Here is a 22,314-nt window from a genome sequence, read left to right as displayed (position 1 = left end):
ATGGGGCGCGCACACCGGAAGTCTCCACGCAAGAGGCCTGTGGCTGCCGGAGGAGAAGTCGTTGCATATCAACGTACTGGAGCTGCGGGCAGTGTTTTGGGCCCTGAAGTTGTTCCTTCCGTCCCTCAAGGGCAAGGTGGTACGGGTCTTCACGGACAACACCACTGCGATGTTCTACATCCGGAAGCAGGGGGCACCAGGTACCCAGCGCTCTGCAGAGAGGTGCAGGACCTATGGTGATGGGCCGTTGCCCAGGGGATGTTCCTCGTCCCGTTTCTTCTGGCAGGAGTGAAGAACACCGTCGCTGACTCCCTCAGCAGGGAGATGCGCTCTTGCCACGAGTGGAAGCTTCGGCAGGACCAAGTGGATCTTCTGTTCCGACAATGGGGCAATCCCCAGATCGATCTGTTTCCGACGGCGACGAACACCAAGTGCCAGAGGTTTGCCAGCAGGTTTCCCCAGCCGGGGAGCATGGGGGACGCATTATCATTCCCCTGGGATGGCCTGTTCCTGTATGCGTTCCCTCTTTTGCCGTTGCTTCTTCGACTAGTCAATCCGGTCCCGGTGCAGGATGATCCTCGTTGCGCCGGCGTGGCCGTGACAAATATGGTACACGGACCTTCTGGGCTTGTTAGCGTCCCCTCCAGTCAAGCTTCCGGCGGCTGCAGATCTTCTCGCCAGAGAAGGAGTCGTGATTCTGCACCACGATCCAGGGTCGCTGAACTTGCAGGCCTGGCTCCTGTGGCGCTAGAGTTTGGGGGATACGATATCCCAGTAGACTGCAAGGAGGTGCTTGCCAAGGCCAGGGCTTCGTCTACACTGAAATGCTATGCACATAAGTGGAAGAGGATCGCCGTCTGGTGCTGTGCACAGAAGATCGACCCTCTACGAATGACGGCTCCACAGGTGCTGCCACATTTGCGGTCGCTGGCCAAAGCAGGTCTGGCTCATGCTTCCATCGAGGTTCATCTGGCGGCTATCTCCCGCTACACCAGAGCTCCGGGACGGTCGTCGTTATGGTCACACCGTCTGGTCAAGTATTTCATTAAAGGACTTTTCCATTCGTTCCCACCGGTGAATGCCTCAGCCCCGGCATGGGAGCTCAATGTGGTTCTGACTAGGCTCATGAGACCTCCTTTCGAGCCTATGCAGTCGGCACCGCTGAAGTTAGATTCGTGGAAGACAGCATTCCTCGTGGCCATCACCTCTGCACGATGGGTGGGAGAGATTCAGGCCCTGTCCTGTAAGCCACCTTACTTGACTTTTCACAACATTAGGGTGGTGCTGCGGACGCACCCCTCCTTCATGCCCAAGGTGCCATCTGACTGTCATCTGAACGAGCCCTTGGTGTTACCTGTGTTTTTTTTTCAACGCCTTCGTCACCGGCTGAAGAGACTTTGCACTCGCTGGATGTGGCTAGAGCGCTGAAGTTCTATGAGGACCGCACAAAGAGTTTCCAGAAGACGTCGCAACTTTTTGTGAACTTTGGCCCTGTGAATACTGGGAAGCTCCTCTCCAAGGCTTCCATTTCCAGGTGGCTCTCCGGCTGCATCACTCATTGTCACTGGTTGGCAAACCGACCGTTGCCTGGCCGTCCAAGAGCCCATTCGACCAGAGTGATCGCTGCTACTATGGCGTTCCTGTCTGGTGTGCCCATGCTGGACATCTGCAGGGCTGCTATGTGGAGGTCGATGCACACCTTCATTAGATTCTACTGTTTTGACAGGGATTCCAGGGTGGAGTCCAGAGTCGGCCAAGCAGTGCTGCGTAACTTGTCCCCTTGAAGGTGAGCCTGTGAGTAGGTAAGAGATGCTTAATGTTGAGATGCTTAATGCTGACCCTTGCCACCTCCCGTGGTTGTGCATGTGTGTACTGCTATGTATTCTTTATTCATGAGCATGTGAATCCATGCCAGACCCCTTGCTGGAGAAGGAACAAGTTACTTACCTGTAACTGTTGTTCTCCAGCATGGGTCTGGCATGGATTCACATGCGAACCCTCCCGCCTACCCCTCTGCAGCTCTTCTCTTGATCCTACTGCCACTTTTCGTGCTGCCAAATCTGAATATGCCAGAGGAGGGGCTTGGTAAAGGGCAGTCATTGGCTGGGGGCAGTATGACCCAGAGACCAGTGATTGGTTGTTAGGAGAAAGACAGTTCAGAAGTGAAACTGAAACAGATTTTATCTTTACTGAGGATTCCCAACCTGACGACGGGGAATATTCATGAGCACGTGAATCTATGCCAGGCCCATGCTGGAGAACAATAGTTACAGGTAAGTAACTTGTTCCATATCTCCCACGCTCTCACCATTCTCCTGCACTCTCACCCCAAAGTCTGGAAAAGAAGTGCCTGAAAGTCTCGGGGCTCCTTTGACCTGAGGACTGGCTGCCACCTTTCCACTACAAGAGCAGAGTCTTGGTTCTGGGCATTTGCCAGACAGCTACATGGGCCGCACTGCACACGTTCACCAAACCTTACTGCTTCGATTCCCAAAGAGGGCAGGACGCTAGTTTCCATGGGCTGGTCCTCCAGAGCTTTCTGCCATAGGTGGTGTCCTTGCTCTCCTCCCACCTCGAGTTCTACCTACTGCTTTTGGAGTCGATCAAAGAGGAGAAATCCCTGGATGGAAGTAATCCATTAGAAGAACAAATGACTTACCTCTCGGGTAATGTTCTTTCTGATGGAAATTTCCTCCCACTCATTGCTCATCGCTCTCTTAACCTGCCCCACTGGGCGGAACGCTAGTGCACCTTTAGATTCTGCGAACCCTCTTCGTCGAAGTACTATGGGATATAGGCTTGCATTGAGGTCACGGGGTGCGGTGCTTCGATATGTGCTGGCCCTGATGTCATGTCTACATGGGGTGCCTAGTGGCGTCAAGCAGAGCTGCGCCTCTGGTGGTGGAAAATGTTTCCTAAGAACAGCTGCTCTGGGAGATAGATATCATAGATGAGGAATCTGTGGGAGGAACATTCATGAGAAAGTACATTACTGAGAGGTAAGTAAGTCTTTCTACTCCCTGATCAAACTAAAGCTGAAATATGTCCCCTTCAATAAAAAAGTTCCCAAACATTAAGAATTTCCTGAATGTTAACTAGAATGTTAACTTTTTGGATAACCAGTTGTAGAAGTCATACCATTTTATATAGCAGGATAGGGAAGATTAACCCCTGATCAAAGGGAAACATTTTAACGATTTAGTATGTTCAGATAAAACCCTGAAAGCTGCATCATTACTTTAAAAAAAAAACACCAGGCATAGAGCTTTGCTACTTTATCTCACCATACAGTGTTGTTTCCTGTATTAAAACTCATTGCAGGCTTTGCGAACATTCATCTGAAACATTCATAAACTACTATCTTGGGAATTCCAATGCAGAATAAATATTGTAAAGAATTTGGTCAATGGCATTGATCATCTTGAATCCTACAATTTGATTTGAGTCAATTCTATTCAGGTATTGCTTTTTCTTATGGGGTTTTTACTCCACACTGTTGCTTCCTGTTTTTGCTTTATCCTTCAAGGTTTTGCATATAATATGTTGTTTCCCAAATAAAACTTTACAATTTTATTTTGTTTCTTTGGAATGCAACCTTTATTAAAAGATTAAAGGTGTTGATCTAATATCTCTCGGCTGCAGAGGAGATTATATAAGTCGAGAGATAGACTTCATGAAACTGTTTCATAAGTCATATTTGTTAAAAAAACATCATTTGGAATGTATGGACCAGGAATAGTCAAAAGACGACTCCTATTCCTTTTGATTCGGAGATGTATTTCTTGATGTGGACTCCGAACCAAAAAGTTGTCTTTCTTTCTCCTCTTTCCAGTCCACATCAAGAAATACATCTCCGAATCAAAAGGAATAGGAGTCGTCTTTTGACTATTTCTGGTCCATAGACTCCAAATAACAAATATGACTTATGAAACAGTTTCATGAAGTCTATCTCTCGACTTATATAATTTCCTCTGCAGCCGAGAGATATTAGATCAACACCTCTAATCTTTTAATAAAGGTTGCATTCCAAAGAAACAAAATAAAATTGGAAAGTTTTATTTGGGAAACAACATATTATGTGCAAAACCTTGAAGGATAAAGCAAAAACAGGAATCCAACAGTGTGGAGTAAAACCCCCATAAGAAAAAGCAATAACTGAATAGAATTGACTCAAATCAAATTGTGATATGATGATAGGGAAGATTTGAGTTTCAGATCCCCCAACTAGGTTCCAATATTGTGGATACTTCATCTTGAATCCTAAACTTTCTTTTCTTTTAACTAAATCGTGGCATTTAGCCTAAACCAGCTGCTCCCCATGCATATGCGTCATTTTATGTACAAAGTGAAGGAAAGTAAAACACCCACAATTCCTTATGTACTTGGGGCCAAGAACATGTTTGTTCTTTCGATATACTCAAACATGTTTGTTGAAAAGTGGGTTTTGGCGTACCTTTCCAAAACATTTCTTTGAAAATTACAATACATATCAAGTCCAAGACAATGGGCCTCACTACGCGTTTGGCAGTAAATCTGCTGAATTATCAACAAACTCGCTTACCGTTACTTGGTCCCTTGGGCATTCCATCGGATTATCAGTGTTGGAAGAGTGGGGTAAAACCCCCATACTCCTACATCCCATCCCCTTTCCTGCATACTTATGGAGGTTCCTATGCAAGCTGCCCCTTTAAGAATGTAGAGAGTGCAGAGGTGGGCCATGTGCGCATAGCTTGACCATGACCATAACTCTACCTAACATCATCGACTGGAGGTAAATCCACTTGAAGTTTAAACTCTGAATTCAGCGGTTATAGCATGAAAGTGGCAGTAATTCAGTTTCTGCTTAAAAAGTGGTGCTAACGTAATTACATACACTTTTTACTGCACTGCAGAACTTGTAATGTAGCCCGATATATATTTGTTTCATTATTTGGGGGAAATTGCACTTGAGAAACAGGGAAACGTACAATACTGCATAGAGCTTGGTACCATCTGGCCTTATTTACCTGTGATGTGTTGATTCCCAATTCTTGTCAAATCTTGGCTAGATTGAATATGGCCTTCGAGATGTAAATCTCAGTTTGAAACAACCATAAAAAAGCATTAGTCCTGAATATCTTTCTTGGACCTTCTTGACTTGCAGCAGCATAGTCATCTTTCCATTGTCACTAAGATTTGCTCTGACTTATACAAGCATTATTAATGGAATAAAAATGAAATTAACAAACACAAATTAATTCTTTTCCTTTTTGTTCATAGGCATGTGAGAATGGACGAGGAGCAATCCTGCTGTCGGTGGCCAGAGGGAAAGTTTCTGAGGGCATTGACTTTGGTAAGTGAAAATTCTAGTGGATTCCTTCCTGCCAGAGGTTGTTTATCTTCGATAAACATCATCCATCCCCAGCTTCCTTTGGAAACTTGGAAACTATTTCATCCACCAGGAGTAGTTATACATCTCTGCTTGAACCCTATGCATGCCCATGACTCAGAACGCAGTGTCTGAGACAGTATGTATGGAACCATTGGTGCCCCTTAACCTCGGTTTAATTTTTTTGCACACTCCGTGCTCTACTCAGGAATGGAACGAGGATTTTTCAAGCTTAGCTGTGACTTATCCGAAACCCAAGGTGGGCTTCAAACCCAGTAGGGACTGCTTGAGGCTAATGTCCGTCTCTGATTTCCAGATGGCCTGTCTTTTCTACCTGGGGAAGGAGCATGATCCAGAGGACTGCCATTCTTGCCAGTCCATGCCTAAAAAGGCCGTTCTGATCCGCAGAGCCATAGATACAATCGACTGGGGACGGAGGATGGGCCAGAGATTTTCAGTGGCAGCTCTGGACGCCTCCAGAGCTTTTGATAGTTTACACTGGGGCTTCCTACGCCTAACCCTTGAAAGATTTGGGTGTGGCCCAATTTTTATTCGCATGGTAATGGCCAATTTCACTGACCCATCCACTAGACTAATGGTTAATGGAAAGCTCACAGGGAGTATCCCCATTCAGAGAGGCACGAGACAAGGGTGCCCATTATCGCCCCTGATCTTTGCTATGGCTATGGAGCCGTTCGCATGCCAGGTCCGTAACCACCCAGACATCCAAGAGGTTGAAGTGGGCAATATAGGCCCGCAGAAAATAGCACTTTATGCGGACGATATTCTCCTATTCCTTAAAGATACCGCAAACTCTCTACCAGCAGCCATACAATTATTGAGGGAATTTGCTAACGTTTCAGGATTCCACATTAACTACCCCAAATCCAAAGCTCTTAACATCACAGAAAGACCAGAGCAAATCCCGATTTGGGAGAACCTATACCCCCTGAAGTGGGAACACAAGGCAGTTAAATATCTTGGAATTCAACTGACCCCCAAATATGAAAGGTTATATGGAGCTAATATCCCAGACCTCCTGAAAACATTAGCGAAAGAATTAAAACGTTGGCAATTGCAGGAACTGTCCTGGCTGGCACGCATTACAGCGGTTAAAATGACCCTTCTTCCTAAATTCTTATATGTAGTCGGTGCTCTTCCAATAAGAATCCCAAACCCAGCCATCCAAACACTACAGAAAGAGGTGATGAATTTCATATGGGTGGGGGGGACCGAGAGTTCGCAAGAGTATTATTTAGACCACAGGTCCTGGGGGGATTGGGGGTTCTGGATCTCCGTAGGTACTTGTGGGCGGCACAGATAGCCTCTATGCTGCAATGGTCTACGGTGGAGGCACCGAATCAGTGGGTCTTACTTGAAAGTTTGGCAACTAAGATATCCCTGGGGGGGGTCTTGGCTTCCTCGCCACACGACATAGGAAAAAAGGGGGCCAACTGTTGGAATCAACCAGAACTACTCTGTGGTACTGGGACAGGGTCCTGAGAAACAAGAAGATTAAAGGAGGGGGAGGGCCTCTTGCGCCAATAGTCTATAACCCAGAATTTACCCCTGGAACACATGCTAACTTCTGGACTAACTGGGGTGGCAAAGAAAGCAATATGGTCCTAAGAGATCTCTATGCAGATGGGATACCCCTGTCGTTTGAAGAATATAAAACCTGGTTCAATATCCCGGAACAAGAACGATTCCACTATGTTCAACTCAGGCACTGGGTCTCAAATGTGAGGGTGAAGGAAGGGGCAACCAGGAATCCTATAGGAGTGGAGTTAACCATACAGGAAGGTCACCCAGATAAGGGAATAACTAGACTATACCGCCTGGTGGGGGAAGGGGACCCAGAAGAGAACCTCACTTATATGCGGAAATAGGAGGCTGATCTAGGGAGATCAATTGATTGGGACACATGGGACCGCATTTGGCATAGAGCCACAGAGAGTTCTAAATGCACCTTGATTAAGGAAGCAGCATGCAAACTTTGTCTTTGGTGGTACATGACGCCCACACGCATGCATGCCATTAATCCAGAATACCCGGCCGAGTGTTGGAGGAATTGTGGACAACCTGGGGACCTTATCCACATGTGGTGGTCCTGCCCACTAGCGGAAACTTACTGGAAAGAGATTCTAAGTCACATTACAGATATAACCAGCATAGAGCTCACTTTCGACCCGCTAGTGGTGCTCTTGGGAGAAGCAGTGGAAGTTTGCTACGCAAGCTCAGGGCTGACAGCCACCCTAATTACACATATGTTGAATGCAGCCAGAAACACAATCGCGCAGGTGTGGAAATCTAAAGATGGACCAATAGTATCCATGTGGTGGGTGCGGCTATGGGGAGTGATGGCCACGGAAAAGGTGACAGCTATGGCCCACGGCTCTTACTCAAAATATCTGAACACTTGGCTACCATTGCATGAATTCACAGATGACAGAGAACAGATGTACTTTAAACCCAGATTACTCCGTGCAATACCTGTTATTTGATAAAATTGAATACCAAATCTGAAAGGATCCACCTGGCTGAAATAATAAGACAGGATCAAATCACTTCTTCACCTTAAGTTGGGGAGATATTTTGGGGGGAGGGGGAGAGAGTTTAACATTTATATATTTTTCTTTTTTTAATTCTTTTTTATATTGTTAATATAAATGAGCACTGGCATTGAAATGTACTAAAATCCCAGGAAGGGGTAAGGAAGAAACGACATGTAAGAAGATCTGCTTATTAATGTATGCATGTCTATGATGATCTAAAATTTAAATAAAGTTGGTAAAAAAAAAGGCTGTTCTGGAATGTGGCGCTAAATTTGACCACATTCCAAAACAACAACACTAAATGTACTTTTAAGATGACCGAACCTACAAAGCAGACTGGGGTGGAACAGCGCTTGAGGGCAGGCCTACATCGAGAGGATTCCAGCTCACCTGAGGTGACCAGAAAGAAAAGAAGCAGCATCACAAGTGGCCTTTTTCCTCCAGTGAACTGTCTGGGCACCATTTTTTTTCTTCCTCCAAAATGAAGTCTCATCTCTCCCACTCCAGGGACGATGAAGATTCTTCTGCAGTATCACCACCCTTGAAGGTACCATTCCATTCCCCACATGCTCTTATAAGATGGAGAGATGGGAGGAATTCAGGTAACTGATGCTAGACATTTTTGCCAAAGTTCAGGCAGCTTCTGTCTCAGTGCTGGTGGCAGAGCAAAGGCCCAACATGTATGAACAGATTGGCAGAACCAACTCTTTGTACCGCACGCCTGCTTGCTGGGTTCTGGTGCCGTCACTCTAAACTACTTCCCTTGCCCACCGGGTGGAAGATAGCCTTAGCACCAACTTTCTCTGTGCTGGCCCTCCAGGTCAGAGGACCCACTTTTGACTACAATGGGCAAGATTTGTGATTTGTGGTCCTATCCCTTACGGTTTGGAACATTTGAGTTCAGGAGATGTGGATGATTTCCCATAGAAATTCTACGACCTAGAGGCTCGGAGGCTGTCTCTAAGATTCTGGCTCCCGACCTTTGGGATGCCAATGGTCTGGATACTTCCCCTGAGTTGGAGTTCATGCAGGCCTCTGCCTAGGGCATGCCATATGCCAGCGGACTAATGCAAAGGTTGTCGATATCCTGGGCCTGTTGGCTCCAGCAAGCCAGTGGATCAATTTCTACCTCAGACATTCTTGACTAAGGTCCCTCGAAAGAGACAGTTGTGCCCTTTAATCCGGCTTTGGCGCCCTAGTGTTGGTCTCATGGTAGAAACATGTCTTTACACTAGCTGTGACCTCTCTGAAAAGCATCATTCAGCTCCTGTGGATCCAGGCTTCTTGTCCACGCACCCAACTTTTGAGAGTCTGCTGATTCAGGCCTGACAAGGAGCTCTAGGTGTATCACATTCCCTCTGTTGATCCCTGATGGGAAAAGCAAGAAGTTGACTGTTTTTCCTTAAATGTTTGCTTCTGGCAGCCTGGCCTTAAGAGCGGTGAACACCACCTGTGACCTGGCTATATACAAACATTGTTTGTGATATGTGATATCGTAGGCAGCGAAGAGTCAGCACTTATCCAAAATGAAACAGAGTTTCAATTTCCTGGTTAGTGATGGGAAGGATGTGGCCCATCTGATTCTCCATTCGTCCCTGGACATGGTGGACGGTGTGGCTCGAAGAACTATGGGAATGGCCTTGGTCATCTGCCGACATTCATGAATGCAGCCTTATAGGCTTGCCCCTGACGTCCAAGAAAAACATCTGGATATGCTTGTTCTCATTGACAACCTCTTTGCATAGAAGGCAGATGAGTCTTTGGAGAAGTTTAAGGCCTCCAAAGCCACCACAAAATCGCTAGGGTTGACCTTTTGACAATAGCCACTCCCTCCAGGGGTAGTTCAGTTTGAGGATTTTCCTACTTCACCCACTATGACAGTCAGGTGCCCTCCTGCAAGCAAGCCCAATGATGTTTTCCACACCAAGTTAGGGGTAGAGGACTACTGTGATGCTGGAAATGCGTCCTTATCCTGCTACTTCCCTGGAGCGTGTTTTCTGTATGTTTTCTGCACAGGAGTCCAGTTTGTACCCCTAGCAGTGCAGCTCTTCATCTTCATCTTTGGTGAACAGGACCCACGGGATACCCCTATGGCACCCGTGGGTAGGAGTCCCTTTTGGTACCTTAGTGTGAGTTTTGGGCACTTGTGTGTTGCCTCGCAGAGCAGGGTATGGGCTGGTAGCAGCTTCATGCTGATTTTGCAGTACCTCTGGTTCTCCTGCATTATTGTGACACGCAGCCCTGTCATAGGAATCAACGGATTCCTGAACAAAGGCAAGATGGCCACTGTAAGCCTCATGGCTTTCTGCCTTTCCCTCTTGTTTCTCAAAGTCCTGAGAATCTCTGTCCCTCTTCCCCCTGATTGGATGTTGGGTTGAATGGCCTTATATGGCTCTGGAGCCGCCCTCTGCTTAGTTGGTAGGAGCCCTCCCCACACACTGCTTGTTTTGGGTACACCCTAGGGGTGTAACCTGACTGAATGGAAACAGGACTCAACTCAGTCTGTGTTTTGGGTGTCTGGTTTTGGCTATGTGTCACAATGCCTGTGGTCCTGCCTGGGCCAGCCCTGTCTGAAACTGAGGGAATGAAGTGTATGCTCTGAAAGGCTGGGAGTTGTCTCCAATAAACACTGTTATTGATGTCTGGTTTTGGGAGAATTGACTTAATGCTTGTGACCCTTATTGGGTGCTGCATGAATGCACTACTGTATGATTGACTGAGCTTAGCTCCGCTTGAGTGTATGGGTGATTTGTGTATATCAGAACATCCCTCACTTACCTCTGTTTAAGAAGCTTGGAGTTTTCCTGGAAGCCTGTATCCTGAATTCAGCTGTAGAAAGATGTTCTGCTGCTGCAACTCTGAATCAAATCCAAAGGCTGCTGTGCTGATTCAACGACTGATCAGAGAGTACCTGGACATGTGAACTCTTCCCAAAGCTACGAGGGGACATCCTGCAACTGCTTTTCTTCACCCGAATTGTCCTGGAAGCCAGACTTCAGTACCAGCAGTCCTGCAGAGGTATCTTCGTGGGTCCTGAAGAATATCCGGATCTCTGGTGCCCAAGAAGTCCACCAGCGTTGGTCAGGTTCCGGAGGCTGTCTGTGACCATTGGAAAGCCAGACCACAGTGTATCGGCCAGAAGAGGGGGTACCCCTGGCTTAGTGCTACTCGACGCCCAGAGCTTGCCAAGTTCCAACCAACTGAAGAAATCTTTGTGGCACTGGAACCTCGACATATGTCCACTTTTCCACAGCTGAGGAAGCCCAGAGTCGCCGCCTGCAGAGAAGTGCCTGCCAGTGGGTTTCCCACCATTCTGCATTGAAGAACGAGTCCTTAGGGTCCAGACTTGGTGGAGGTCTGCAGCGCAGTCCAGTGCTCGACTCAAACTCACCAGAAGCCATCTAGTCACCTGTGCTGTGGCTGCCCCTGCTGCTTCTCACTGCAGGGGCACCTTAGGTAGACCTAGTTTCTTCACTGGCCCATGTGCGTGGCAGCCCAGACTGGCTGTGGCTGAACCACTTCAAAGGTAAGTGTCCTTCTATAATGATTATTGTCCGGATTCTTTTGTAATGTATTTTTTATACTTGATTAATGTCCGTTTCCCTTGTAATATCTTTCCTTCTCTCCAATAGGTGAGTTGAGGTCCAACGGAATTGCGGTGCAAGAAGCAAGCCCCAATGGAGGACAGGGGAGTTTATGATGTTCCAATAGGTGGTAAGTTTGGTTATAAGGTCAAGCGCGAGGATTATGTTGCGCACAACCTTAGCGTAATGGCTTTATGTTTTTTCTAACCTTGTTTGTCCTTTACTCTTGCAGGGATGGCCTGGCGAAGTCAGACAGGACTGCTGCTATCCGAAGATCTGCTGGCGGGTGATGGATGCCTGGATCCGCGAGGATGCTGGCCGAAGATGGGCTCCCGAGTAAGTGTTGGAAGCCGGGATCAGGTAAGGATGCACTCCGACTGCGTTGGCTGCTGGAATCAGGTAAGGATGCACTCCGACTGCAGTTGCTGTTGGAATCAGGTAAGGATGCACTCCGACTGCGGTTGCTGCTGGAATCAGGTAAGATGCACTGCAGGCGGCAGTGAGCATTACGCTGCTATAAACAGACTAACGCGAAGCGCTTGCATGCATGCGGGGCAGGCTTAAATAGCCTGGTCCCAGCCACGCCTCTTTGCTCTGCCTTGTGGCCCCACCCTGCCACTCCCAGAAGATGCTGCACGTGCAACCCAATGTATTCCTATGGCCATGCCCGACCTGGATGCACGTGGAGGCCCTCCAGGGGAGGAAATGGCACGTGCACCAGAATAAAAGTGTGCAGAGCACACTTTCTCATGAGCCTGGCGCCAAAGGCGCCAGGACTTGGTCCAACTGGACCCTTTATGTAATGGAACTTGTGGTCCTTGCCCTGTGGCCATGACAGCACTCCACCTCAAGGCCCCTCTCATGGGTGCTCTTCCTCCTGGTCCTGGCTTGGTGGGGTTGTTGCGATGGAATTGTCTGATTAGTCGTGGGGTATGGACGAATTCTCTAGGCTCCCATGTACGGTCTTGAGGTCCATAACCTTTTCAGTCTATAAGGTGGTACAGTTTAGACAGTTTAGATCGCACTATCTTGGAATCCAGAATGGTTTTGACTTCGTATTCCGGTTCTCCTTCTATGATGTCGGCTCGAGTGTTGCCTCAATCCGAATATCTGGTTTCATTGATTTCAAGAGAAAAACATGAAACACCGGATGGATCCGCATATTAGCTGGTAAATCCAATTTCATGGCAGCAGCCATGATGGCTTTGATGTGGTAAGGTCCCAGGTACCTGGGACGGACGGCTCGTGGTCCTTTCAAGGGAATGTTCTTGGACGCCAACCAAATATTATCCCCGACTTGATAATGCGGAGCCTCTCTTCCATGCCGGTCTGCACATTTTTTCTGTTGTTCTTTGGCTCTGGTCAGGTCAGGTTTTCAGCTGCTTCTTTGAGGGTTCGAGTGATAGTCTTGTGCAATGTTGTAACTGCTGGCATTTCCAATTCGTCAAGTGAATCAAAAGTGGACGTTTGAGGATGCCGACCATGCACTTTGTAGAATGGGGTCTGTCCGGTGCTGGTGTGGATGGAATTATTGTAGGCAAATTCAGTCAACCAGAGGACTCCTCAGTTTGTTGTAACATACAATCCCTGGTACTGCTCCAAGGTCTGGTTGGTCCGTTCGGTTTGGCCATCGGTTTGGGAATGATGACTCGTGGATAACCGGAGTTCAATTTTGGCTATTTTTCAGCACCTCCTCCAGAGAGCTGAGTCAAACTGTGTTCCGCGTTCTGAAATCAATACCGATGGGAAACCGTGTAATTTGACAATTTGCTCCAAAAACACGGTGGCAAGGGCGGAAGCAGTGGGAAGCCCCTTCAATGGAATAAAATGGGCCATCTTGGAGAATAAGTCTACAATAACCAGGATCGTGTTAAACCCGTTGCAGGGAGGAAGATCGGCGATAAAGTCCATAGACCGCGTATGCCATGGTGCTGGTGGTACAGTCAAGGGACGTAACAACCCTGCGGGACTTAACTTCTGAGATTTCTGTTACGCGCAGACACCACAGGTCGCAATTAATTGGGCAATGTCTTTTCTCCAGGTTGGCCACCAATAACCCTTTTATATTTTAGCCCGAGTCTTGGCAATCCCTGGTTGTCCTTCCACTAATGATTCATGGTAGTTTGCTATTATCTGGTCTTGTAATTTCTTGTCCTGAATATATAGTCTCCCTTGAGAATATGGTGTATTGGTCTCCCCTAGCTAGCCACTCCTGTTGTGCTGTTTGGTTCATCCGAGATCGGAGATCGGTTTTCAAGTCATCCAAACAGGCGGTTACGGCAATTTGGTTTTGGATCCGTTCTTTGGGAATGATGGCCACAGGTTCAGATGTGGTGAAAGCTTCTTTGTCCTCACCCATGCGTGATAGGGCGTCTGCTTTCCCATTGCGTACTCCAGGTCTGTAAATGATGACAAAATTGTATTCTGCAAAGAAGAGAGCACAGCGAAGCTGGCGTGAGGATTGGGCCCTGGCAGTCTTCAAGTTTTGCAGATTACGGTGATCTGTGATAACTGTGACCATGTCTTGCTCCCAGTAGATAGTGTCTCCATGTTTTGAAGGCTTCTTTGATTGCTAGCAGTTCCTTATCAGTGATTGTATAGTTCAATTCCGGCGTGGGAAACTTGCAGGACCAAAATGCTATGGGATGTAATTGCCCCGTGTCTGGGTCCTTTTGTGATAATACTGCTTCCATGGCTACGCTGGAGGCGTCTGTTTCGACCACATATGGCAGGTCGAGGGTGCTGAAGAACTGGTGCTTAGGTGAAAGCAAGTTTCAGTTCCTGGAAAGCGTTTTCTGCTTCGGAGGCCAGAAGAATTTCTTATTTTTTCCCAGTAGGGAGGTAATTGGATGAACTATTTGTGAAAACCTTGGAATAAACCGACGATAAAAATTGGCAAATCCGAGCACACTCTGTACTCCTTTTGTGGATGTTGGTGATGGCCATTGAAGGATAGCATCCACCTTGTGTGTGTCCATGTGTACTCCTTGTGGTGTAAGCATGAAGCCCAAAAATTCAACTTCCGTGACATGGAAGACATTTTTTTCCAATTTGGCAAAAAGCCGGTGCTGACAAAGCTTTTCCAGAACTGCTCTTACATGGCCAAAATGATTCTCCTTGGACATTGAGTAAATAAGGTTCTCCAGCATGGGGTCTGGCATGGATTCACATGCTCATGAATATTCCCCGTCGTCAGGCTGGGAATCCTCGGTAAAGAAAAATCAGTATCAGTTTCGTTTCTGATCTGTCTTTCGTAGTAGTAACCAATCACTGATCTCTGCGTCATACTGACCACAGCCAATGACTGCCATCTCCCCAAGCACCGCCTCTGGCAGCCATCTTCAGATTTTTACCGCACGTTCAAGTGTTGGGAGTCCTCGTGCTTAGCTCTCAAGCTTTTGCTGCGTGTTTCGCGCTTTTTCAGGTGAATTTTCAAATTTTTTCGGTTAATCGAGCCTCAAGCTCCACCGTTTCTACTCCCGTTAACGGGTACCCGTTGCAGGATTTTCCTACGCCCCTCAAGAGTGAAGATTTCGTCGAATCAACCTCTTGGAGGATTCCAGAAGATTCGCGGCCTACTTCGAGATGGCCCAGGACGCGAGTTCGTCACCCGGACCCAAGCTGTTTCGCAGCTGCCCTGGATGCGGGCTGCAGAATGTGTTTAAGGAGGACGAACATTCGCGATGCCTCTACTGTCTTCATGGGGACAAGACTCATGTAGAGAAGGACTGCCAGTTCTGCAAGAACTTGTCGGATCGGACCATGAGGGACCGTCGATCCCGTCTCGCCAGCTGGTTGGAGAAGGGCTCAACGGGTGAGAAGAAGAAGAAAGGGTCAGAGCGGGCTTCTAAGTCCTGTGCAGGCGCCCCGGCGACGGGGGCCCAACACCAGGCCAAGCGCCACAAGTCCGCTGGCTCCGGGAGCGCCGAAAGGTCGGGCTCTTCGGTCGCCAGGTAGGGCGCATCTTCCCCGGCACCGTCAACCACGAGCCAGCGCTCCGGTTCGGGGAAGAGGAAGACTGAGACCCCGGGTAAGCTTCGGGAGAAGCCCCATCCGATCTCGGGAGAGGGGGAGCGAGGCGTCGCCCCTCCCCCTAAGGAGAAGGCCCAGGACGCACCTAAGGTGGTGAAGGCCCCTACCCAGCAGGCAAAGGCCTCTATCGAGGCGATCGCGGCGACTCTGGCCAACCCGGCAGAGACCCCGCCAGCGGAGACTGCCTCCGGGACTAGAGTTTCCCTGCCGCCAAGGAGGGAATCCTCTTTTCAGCCCATCGTCATGGCCCCCGTGATGGAAAAAAGGGGGGGGGCACGGTAGCCTCCTCGAGCTCAGAGTCAGTCTCGGAGGGGGAACCGACCGAGGTCGCGAGGAATCTCGAAATCCAATTCGAGAAGGTTCGGTCCCGCAAGGAAGATCCTCGGAAGATAACCGAGGAAGACGACGATGGCGAGGAAGAGCAGCCTTCCCATCCGGCGCAGCCGGAACCTAGGCCTCAGGATAGCTCGGCGGCCATTTTGTTTGCGATCCTGTCCTTATGCTCTGAGATAAGGACGAGATTACCAAGGCCCAGGCCGGAGGACCCGCAACCTGGCCCGTCGGGAAGTCCTCAGAACAAACGACGTAGGACCCAACCCTCTCCTCTGCCCGCCCCCGTAAGGCCTGCAGTTCCCTCCTCATCCTCCCACGAGTCGGGAGATGACGGTGCGGTGGGCTTGACGACGGGTTCTGAGGGCGACGGCGACGACGGAACGGGTCTCCTGTCTCCCGGGCATCTCCGCCCGACGAGATTGGCTCCTTCCACGCCATGATCGCCAGGGCGTCCGAATTGTTCCAGCTCTGCCCGGAGGAGCAGAAAAAGGAAGGATTCCTCTATCAGCGCCGGGAGGCCAAGAGGAAGACTGTCATCGCGGTGCCTCTAATCGATGACATCTGGGAGGAGGGCCTGTCGGTACTCAAGAACCCCTCCACGGCACCAGCCAAACGGGACGAGAAGAAGTACCGGGTCCCCGAGACCGCTCCCCTGTGCCTCAGGGCCCAGCCAACGCCAGACTCGGTCGTCTCGGCGGCGGCGAAGAAGAAAGCGGCGGGTTCAGGAGCCTCAACGTCGAATTCCCCTCCAGACGGCGAGGGAAAGAAGTTGGACGCCATGGGGCGACGGGTCATTTCGTCGGCGCGACGACGATCAAAGCAGCCAACGCCCTGGCGATCGTGGCCCGTTACGACAGGGAGCTCTGGTTTAAGCTGGCCCCCATATTGGACTTCCTACCGGGCGACAAGAGGTCCGAGGCCCTGGAAATACTTCAAGAAGGCGAGGTGGCGTCAGACCACGCCAGAACGGTGGCAACCTATATTGCCGATACCGGGTTCCGCCAGCTGGGCAACAGAGTGCCTACGACGACGGGGTTGGCTCCGGGCGACCGACTTCCGTCAGGACGTCCAGACCAGGGTGTTGGACATGCCGTTCGACGGCAGCAACTTGTTCGGGAAGGCGGTGGACGAATCCCTCCAAGCCATAAAGACGGACACGGAGACGGCCTGTGCCCTAGGAGCCCTTCAGCAACGACGGCCCTTTCGGAGCTCCGGAGGCAGACAGGGGGCCTCCAAGGGATCCAGCGGTGGCTCGTCCTACCGCCAGGCGGCACGCTCCTCGTCTCAGGAGGCCTACAGGGGTCGCGGCAAGCAGGGAGCGCCTCGCCGCCGTCGGCAAGGTGGCCAGGGCGGCAAGGCCACCACCTCCAAGCAGGACTGAAGCGGCCGTGGCCTTGGGGCCCCCCCCGAAGCACCCCGGTGGGAGGCCGGCTCACGAAGTTCGTCGGCGTGTGGAAGTCCATCTCCACCGATCGTTGGGTGCTGGATACGCTGGCAAGAGGACACTCTATCGAATTCCTGAAGAAGTGCCCTCACGTTCCACCTGTGGCCAGGAAGGAAAATCACGTCCCGCAACTGCTGTTGGAAGTACGGGCGATGCTCAGGAAAGGCACCATCGAGCCCGTCCCGAAGAGGCTCCGGGGCTCCGGGGTGTACTCAAGGTACTTCCTCGTCAGGAAGAAGACGGGCGGCTGGCGCCCCATCCTGGACCTTCGTCGTTTGAACAATTACATCAGGTCACGAAAGTTCAGGATGGTCACCCTCCAGCACGTGCTGGGACAGCTGGAGGAAGGTGACTTTCTATCGTCGCTGGACCTGGAGGATGCATACTTCCATGTTCCCATCCTCAGAAGTCACCGAAAGTTCCTCAGGTTCGTCGTCCAGGGACGCCACTACCAATTCAGAGCACTGCCGTTCGGATTGAAGTTGGCCCCCAGGGTCTTTACCAAGTGCCTAGCACCTGTGACGGCGCGGCTGCGCCTGCAGGGGATTCACGTCTACCCCTACCTGGACGACTGGCTCATCCGCTCAAGGACGAGGGAACTCGCCGTCGAACACACTGCGAGGACCGTCCAGCTACTCACAGACCTGGGATTCGCCATAAATTACCCAAAGTCCCACCTGGTGCCGTCGCAGGTGGCCCTGTTTCTGGGAGCAAAGCATGATACGGTGAGGCACCTGGCGGCACCGTCGGAAGAACGGAAGAAGACCATTCGGGGCAAAGTGCAGCGCCTGCTAGCCACGGACGTGGCCAGGGTGAGGTCCATCAAGTCCCTCCTGGGGATGATGTCCTCTTGCATCTACCTGGTGCGCCTATGCAGACTACGGATGCGCCCTCTTCAAGAATTTCTCGACGCCCGTTGGATGCAGGCGACGGGCTCCTTCGAAGACAGGGTCCCCCTCAACGAGGTGTTCCGGCGGGCGATTCAGTGGTGGGGCGTTCGAGCGCACCTCATTGCGGGCAAGGACTTTCAGACGCTGGCGTACCAGGAGACGGTGACGACGGACGCTTCCCTGGAAGGTTGGGGCGCCCACACCGGAGATCTCCACGCAAGAGGCCGCTGGCTCCCAGAGGAGAAGCTCCTGCACATCAACATCCTGGAACTCCGAGCCGTGTTCTGGGCTCTCAAATCGTTCCTGCCGTCGCTCAAGGGCGCAGGTGGTGCGGATCTTCACGGACAACACCACGACAATGTTTTACATACGGAAGCAGGGAGGCACCAGATCCCCAGCCCTATCCAAGGAGGCACAGGATCTGTGGCACTGGGCGGTCGCCCAGGGGGATGTTCCTGGTTCCCTTCCACCTGTCAGGAGAAAGAAACACCATCGCCGACTCGCTCAGCAGGGAGCTGCGTGCGTGTCACGAGTGGGAGCTGCGCCAGGATCAGGTGGATCAACTCTTCCGACGATGGGGCAAACCCCAAATCGACCTGTTCGCAACAGCGACGAACTCGAAGTGCCAGAGGTTCGCCAGCAGGTTTCCCCAGCCGAGAAGCATGGGCGATGCGTTCTCGTTCCCCTGCGACGGCCTATACCTGTATGCGTTCCCTACGGATTACGGCCCCTCAAGTGCTGCCGTACCTGCTATCGTTGGCAAAGGCTGGGCTAGCCCATGCCTCCATTAAGATTCATCTGGTGGCGATCTCCAGATATACCAGAACCACAGGACGGACGTCCCTGTGGTCCCATCGACTGGTAAAAGAGTTTATGAAAGGACTGTTCCGGTCGTTCCCGCCGGTGAAGGCCCCGGCCCCGGCGTGGGAACTTAACATGGTGCTGACTAGGCTCATGGGGCCCCATTCGAGCCGATGCACGCCGCACCGATGAAGTTTGTGTCGTGGAAGACTGCATTCCTGGTGGCCATTACCTCCGCACGACGAGTGGGAGAGATCCAGGCCCTATCCTGCAAAGCACCGTACTTGACTTTCCATGCCTCGAGGGTGGTGCTTAGAACGCACCCCTCCTTTATGCCCAAGGTGCCGTCCGACTTCCATCTTAACGAGCCCCTGGTGTTACCTGTTTTCTTCCCGTCTCCTTTGTCGCCGGCCGAGAGGACTTTGCACTCGCTGGATGTGGCTAGAGCGCTGAAGTTCTACGTGGACCGCACGAAGAGTTTTCGGAGGACATCATAGCTGTTTGTGAACTTTGGACCTGTGAATCAAGGGAAGGCTCTCTCGAAGTCTTCTATTTCCAGATGGCTCTCTGGCTGCATCATGCACTGCCACCGGTTGGCTAACCGACCGCTGCCAGGCCGTCCGAGAGCCCATTCGGCCAGAGCGATCGCTGCTACTACGGCGTTCCTATCTGGTGTGCCCCTGCTGGACATCTGCAGGGCTGCTACGTGGAGGTCGACGCACACCTTCACGAGATTCTACTGCGTCGATCGGGATTCCAGGGAGGAGTCCATGGTCGGCCAAGCAGTGCTGCGCAACCTGTTCGCTTAAGGTGAGCCTGGTGAGGAGGTAAGAGATGCTTAATGTTGAGTTGTTGTATTGCTTAATGTTGAGCCTTTTGCCGCCTCCCGTGGTTGTGCATGTGTGTACTGCTATGTATTCTTATTTCTGATGTTTGTTAATCTGCTTAGAATCACATGCTGTGCATAGGTCCGACATCCAGTGGTCACTGCGGAGTATTGCATTTTGTTTTTCGTAGTCGAAAAGGGGACGTCGACAAGGCGTGTCTGTAACACTATCCCTATAGTGACGTGCGTTGTACCCACAATCCCTCACGCGTCGAGGTCCCTCAGATTGTTTTTTTCCGCCCAGCTACTGGTCGCCTTTATGCGGAGCTCCTCGAGAGACATTGCCAAATAGTTTCTAGATACAACCATCAGAAATGCTTTTACAGTAAGTAATGCATTGTCATTCATGAGCATGTGAATCCATGCCAGACCCCATGCTGGAGAAGGAACAAGTTACTTACCTGTAACTGTTGTTCTCCAGCATGGGTCTGGCATGGATTCACATGCGAACCCTCCCGCCTACCCCTCTGCGGCTCTTCACTTGGTCATACTGCCACTTCACGTGCTACCAAATCTGAAGATGGCTGCCAGAGGCGGGGCTTGGGGAGATGGCAGTCATTGGCTGTGGTCAGTATGACGCAGAGATCAGTGATTGGTTACTACTACGAAAGACAGATCAGAACCGAAACTGATACTGATTTTTCTTTACCGAGGATTCCCAGCCTGACGACGGGGAATATTCATGAGCATGTGAATCCATGCCAGACCCATGCTGGAGAATAACAGTTACAGGTAAGTAACTTGTTCCTTAGATGTCATCAATTTAGACGAGTGCGCAAACGTCCAATAATTCATGAAGCACATAAAGAATTGGAACACTGCCGGGGCACTACATAATCCAAAGGGCATGACCTGATACTCAAAGTCCATATTTGGTTCGGAATGCCGTTTTCCACTGCACCTTATTAACAGCCGAACGACCCCACAGAGGGGTTGATGGGCGCCATCTTGGCTCTGCAGCCGGTCTGGGCATAAGGAAGACTGCCCCCCATCGACGCTTGTGGGCGCACTGGCAACCCACTCTGGGGTCGGTGGCAGTGGTTGACGGCACGAGGAACCAGCGTCGATCTGGTGGTGCAAAGGGTAAGAGGACTCCTGTGGGCTCACGGGGGGCCTGCGCTGGAGCGGGTGGGACCCACTGGCAGCGGCATCCTCACTGGGGCCAGCGGTTGCAATCTGGGCCCCCCACCCTGTGGGCAAGGAAAACTGACAGCACCCTCCTGGTTTCGGCCCTTCGGGGTGACACGAGTCTGCCCGGGGCTCGGCTCCCTGCTACGCTGCTCCTCCTCCAGCTGGAAGGGGGGCGACTACAATTTCAGACTGCCTGGCACGCGGCCCCGGCCGGGGCGGACTCGACTTCCCCGCCTGCAGTGCCCTGAGGTGGGGGGGGGTGTCGAGGCTGAGCTCTCGGTGGTTGGGAGACTACAGATGAGGCCCTTCCGCACGCCTGAGCCCTCATACATGACAGGCAGTGAGGGAGAGCGGTGGCACTATGTGGCCAGCACTTTAAAAAGTTTTGAAAGACAGGTGCGTGGCCTTCTATAACCCAGGTGAATCACGGGAGGATGTGTTATAACGTTGGGCTGTGATGGACATGCCCGCCTATCTTGAAATACATTCATTATACTTGGACTAGTGACTGGACTCTGGCGCAAGCTATAGGAAACACTGGGCCTGTGCAGAGAGTATACCACTGCAGAGGGTGTGCTGCTTTGGCCGGGGGAGAGCCTGCTTCCCGCACCAAAACCAGGTTGGGTCCCCAAAACTTTACGCCACAACCCCATTTCCTTTTGGTTGTGGGCTTTTGGTATATCCGGCCGGAAGGTGCTCCCGGAACCTGGGGAAGGAACACAACACTATCCAAGATTCGCTGTGAGCATAACACTCGCTCCTCGCACCACCGCCCTCCCCCTGCAATCACTCTGACATCCGGGCATCTCTACTGGTGGACCCAATTGTGAACAGCAGAATGGACTACACTACGCATACTACCCCGTGAGTAACTGGAGGGCATTCTCCCACACAGCTAAGGGAGCCAACGAGGGACGGCGCCATTGCTGCTGGCCTAGCTTTATTTGGGGTTGAAAGACTATTTGGCGGCGGCCGGAATCAGGCCCACACAATGGTTAAAGATAAAATCAAACGGCAGGCCCTACAAAGCAAAATGGACCATTTCACTGTGGGCGCCCTCCAGCGGACTACAGCCCAAGCCTCAGACTGTAGACATGAGCAACGAGCTGCGGGACCCGCTTATCTCTCTCGCTGATGTTATGTCGGCCATTGGTGAATCAAGATCATCGCTGTAAGGCAAGATAGGCGGCCTGTCAGCAGAGGTGTCTTTCCGTAGACGGGATCTCCGTAACCTGGCCTGTAGGGTGGGAGAGACAGAACAGAGGATCTCAGGCTCTGAAGACGCCATCA

At 51.0% G+C, this 22,314-nt stretch overlaps 1 protein-coding gene across 1 annotated transcript in view; it reads left to right on the top strand.

Moving 5' to 3' along the window:
* ERCC2 (ERCC excision repair 2, TFIIH core complex helicase subunit) overlaps positions 1 to 22,314 on the top strand; it is a 1,037,455-nt gene that overhangs the window by 848,868 nt on the left and 166,273 nt on the right. Inside the window, exon 19 of the mRNA XM_069644679.1 lies at positions 5,260 to 5,332. Within this exon, the coding sequence (XP_069500780.1) occupies positions 5,260 to 5,332 (73 nt within the window). The remainder of the gene's footprint in view (positions 1 to 5,259; positions 5,333 to 22,314) is intronic.

This window comes from Ambystoma mexicanum, chromosome 2p, assembly GCF_040938575.1.
Source record: "Ambystoma mexicanum isolate Mex_15411 chromosome 2p, UKY_AmexF1_1, whole genome shotgun sequence".
In the NCBI taxonomy this organism is placed as follows: domain Eukaryota; kingdom Metazoa; phylum Chordata; class Amphibia; order Caudata; family Ambystomatidae; genus Ambystoma; species Ambystoma mexicanum.
The sequence above is the reverse complement of the archived record's forward strand: the minus strand, read 5'-3'. Positions and strand labels throughout refer to the sequence as shown.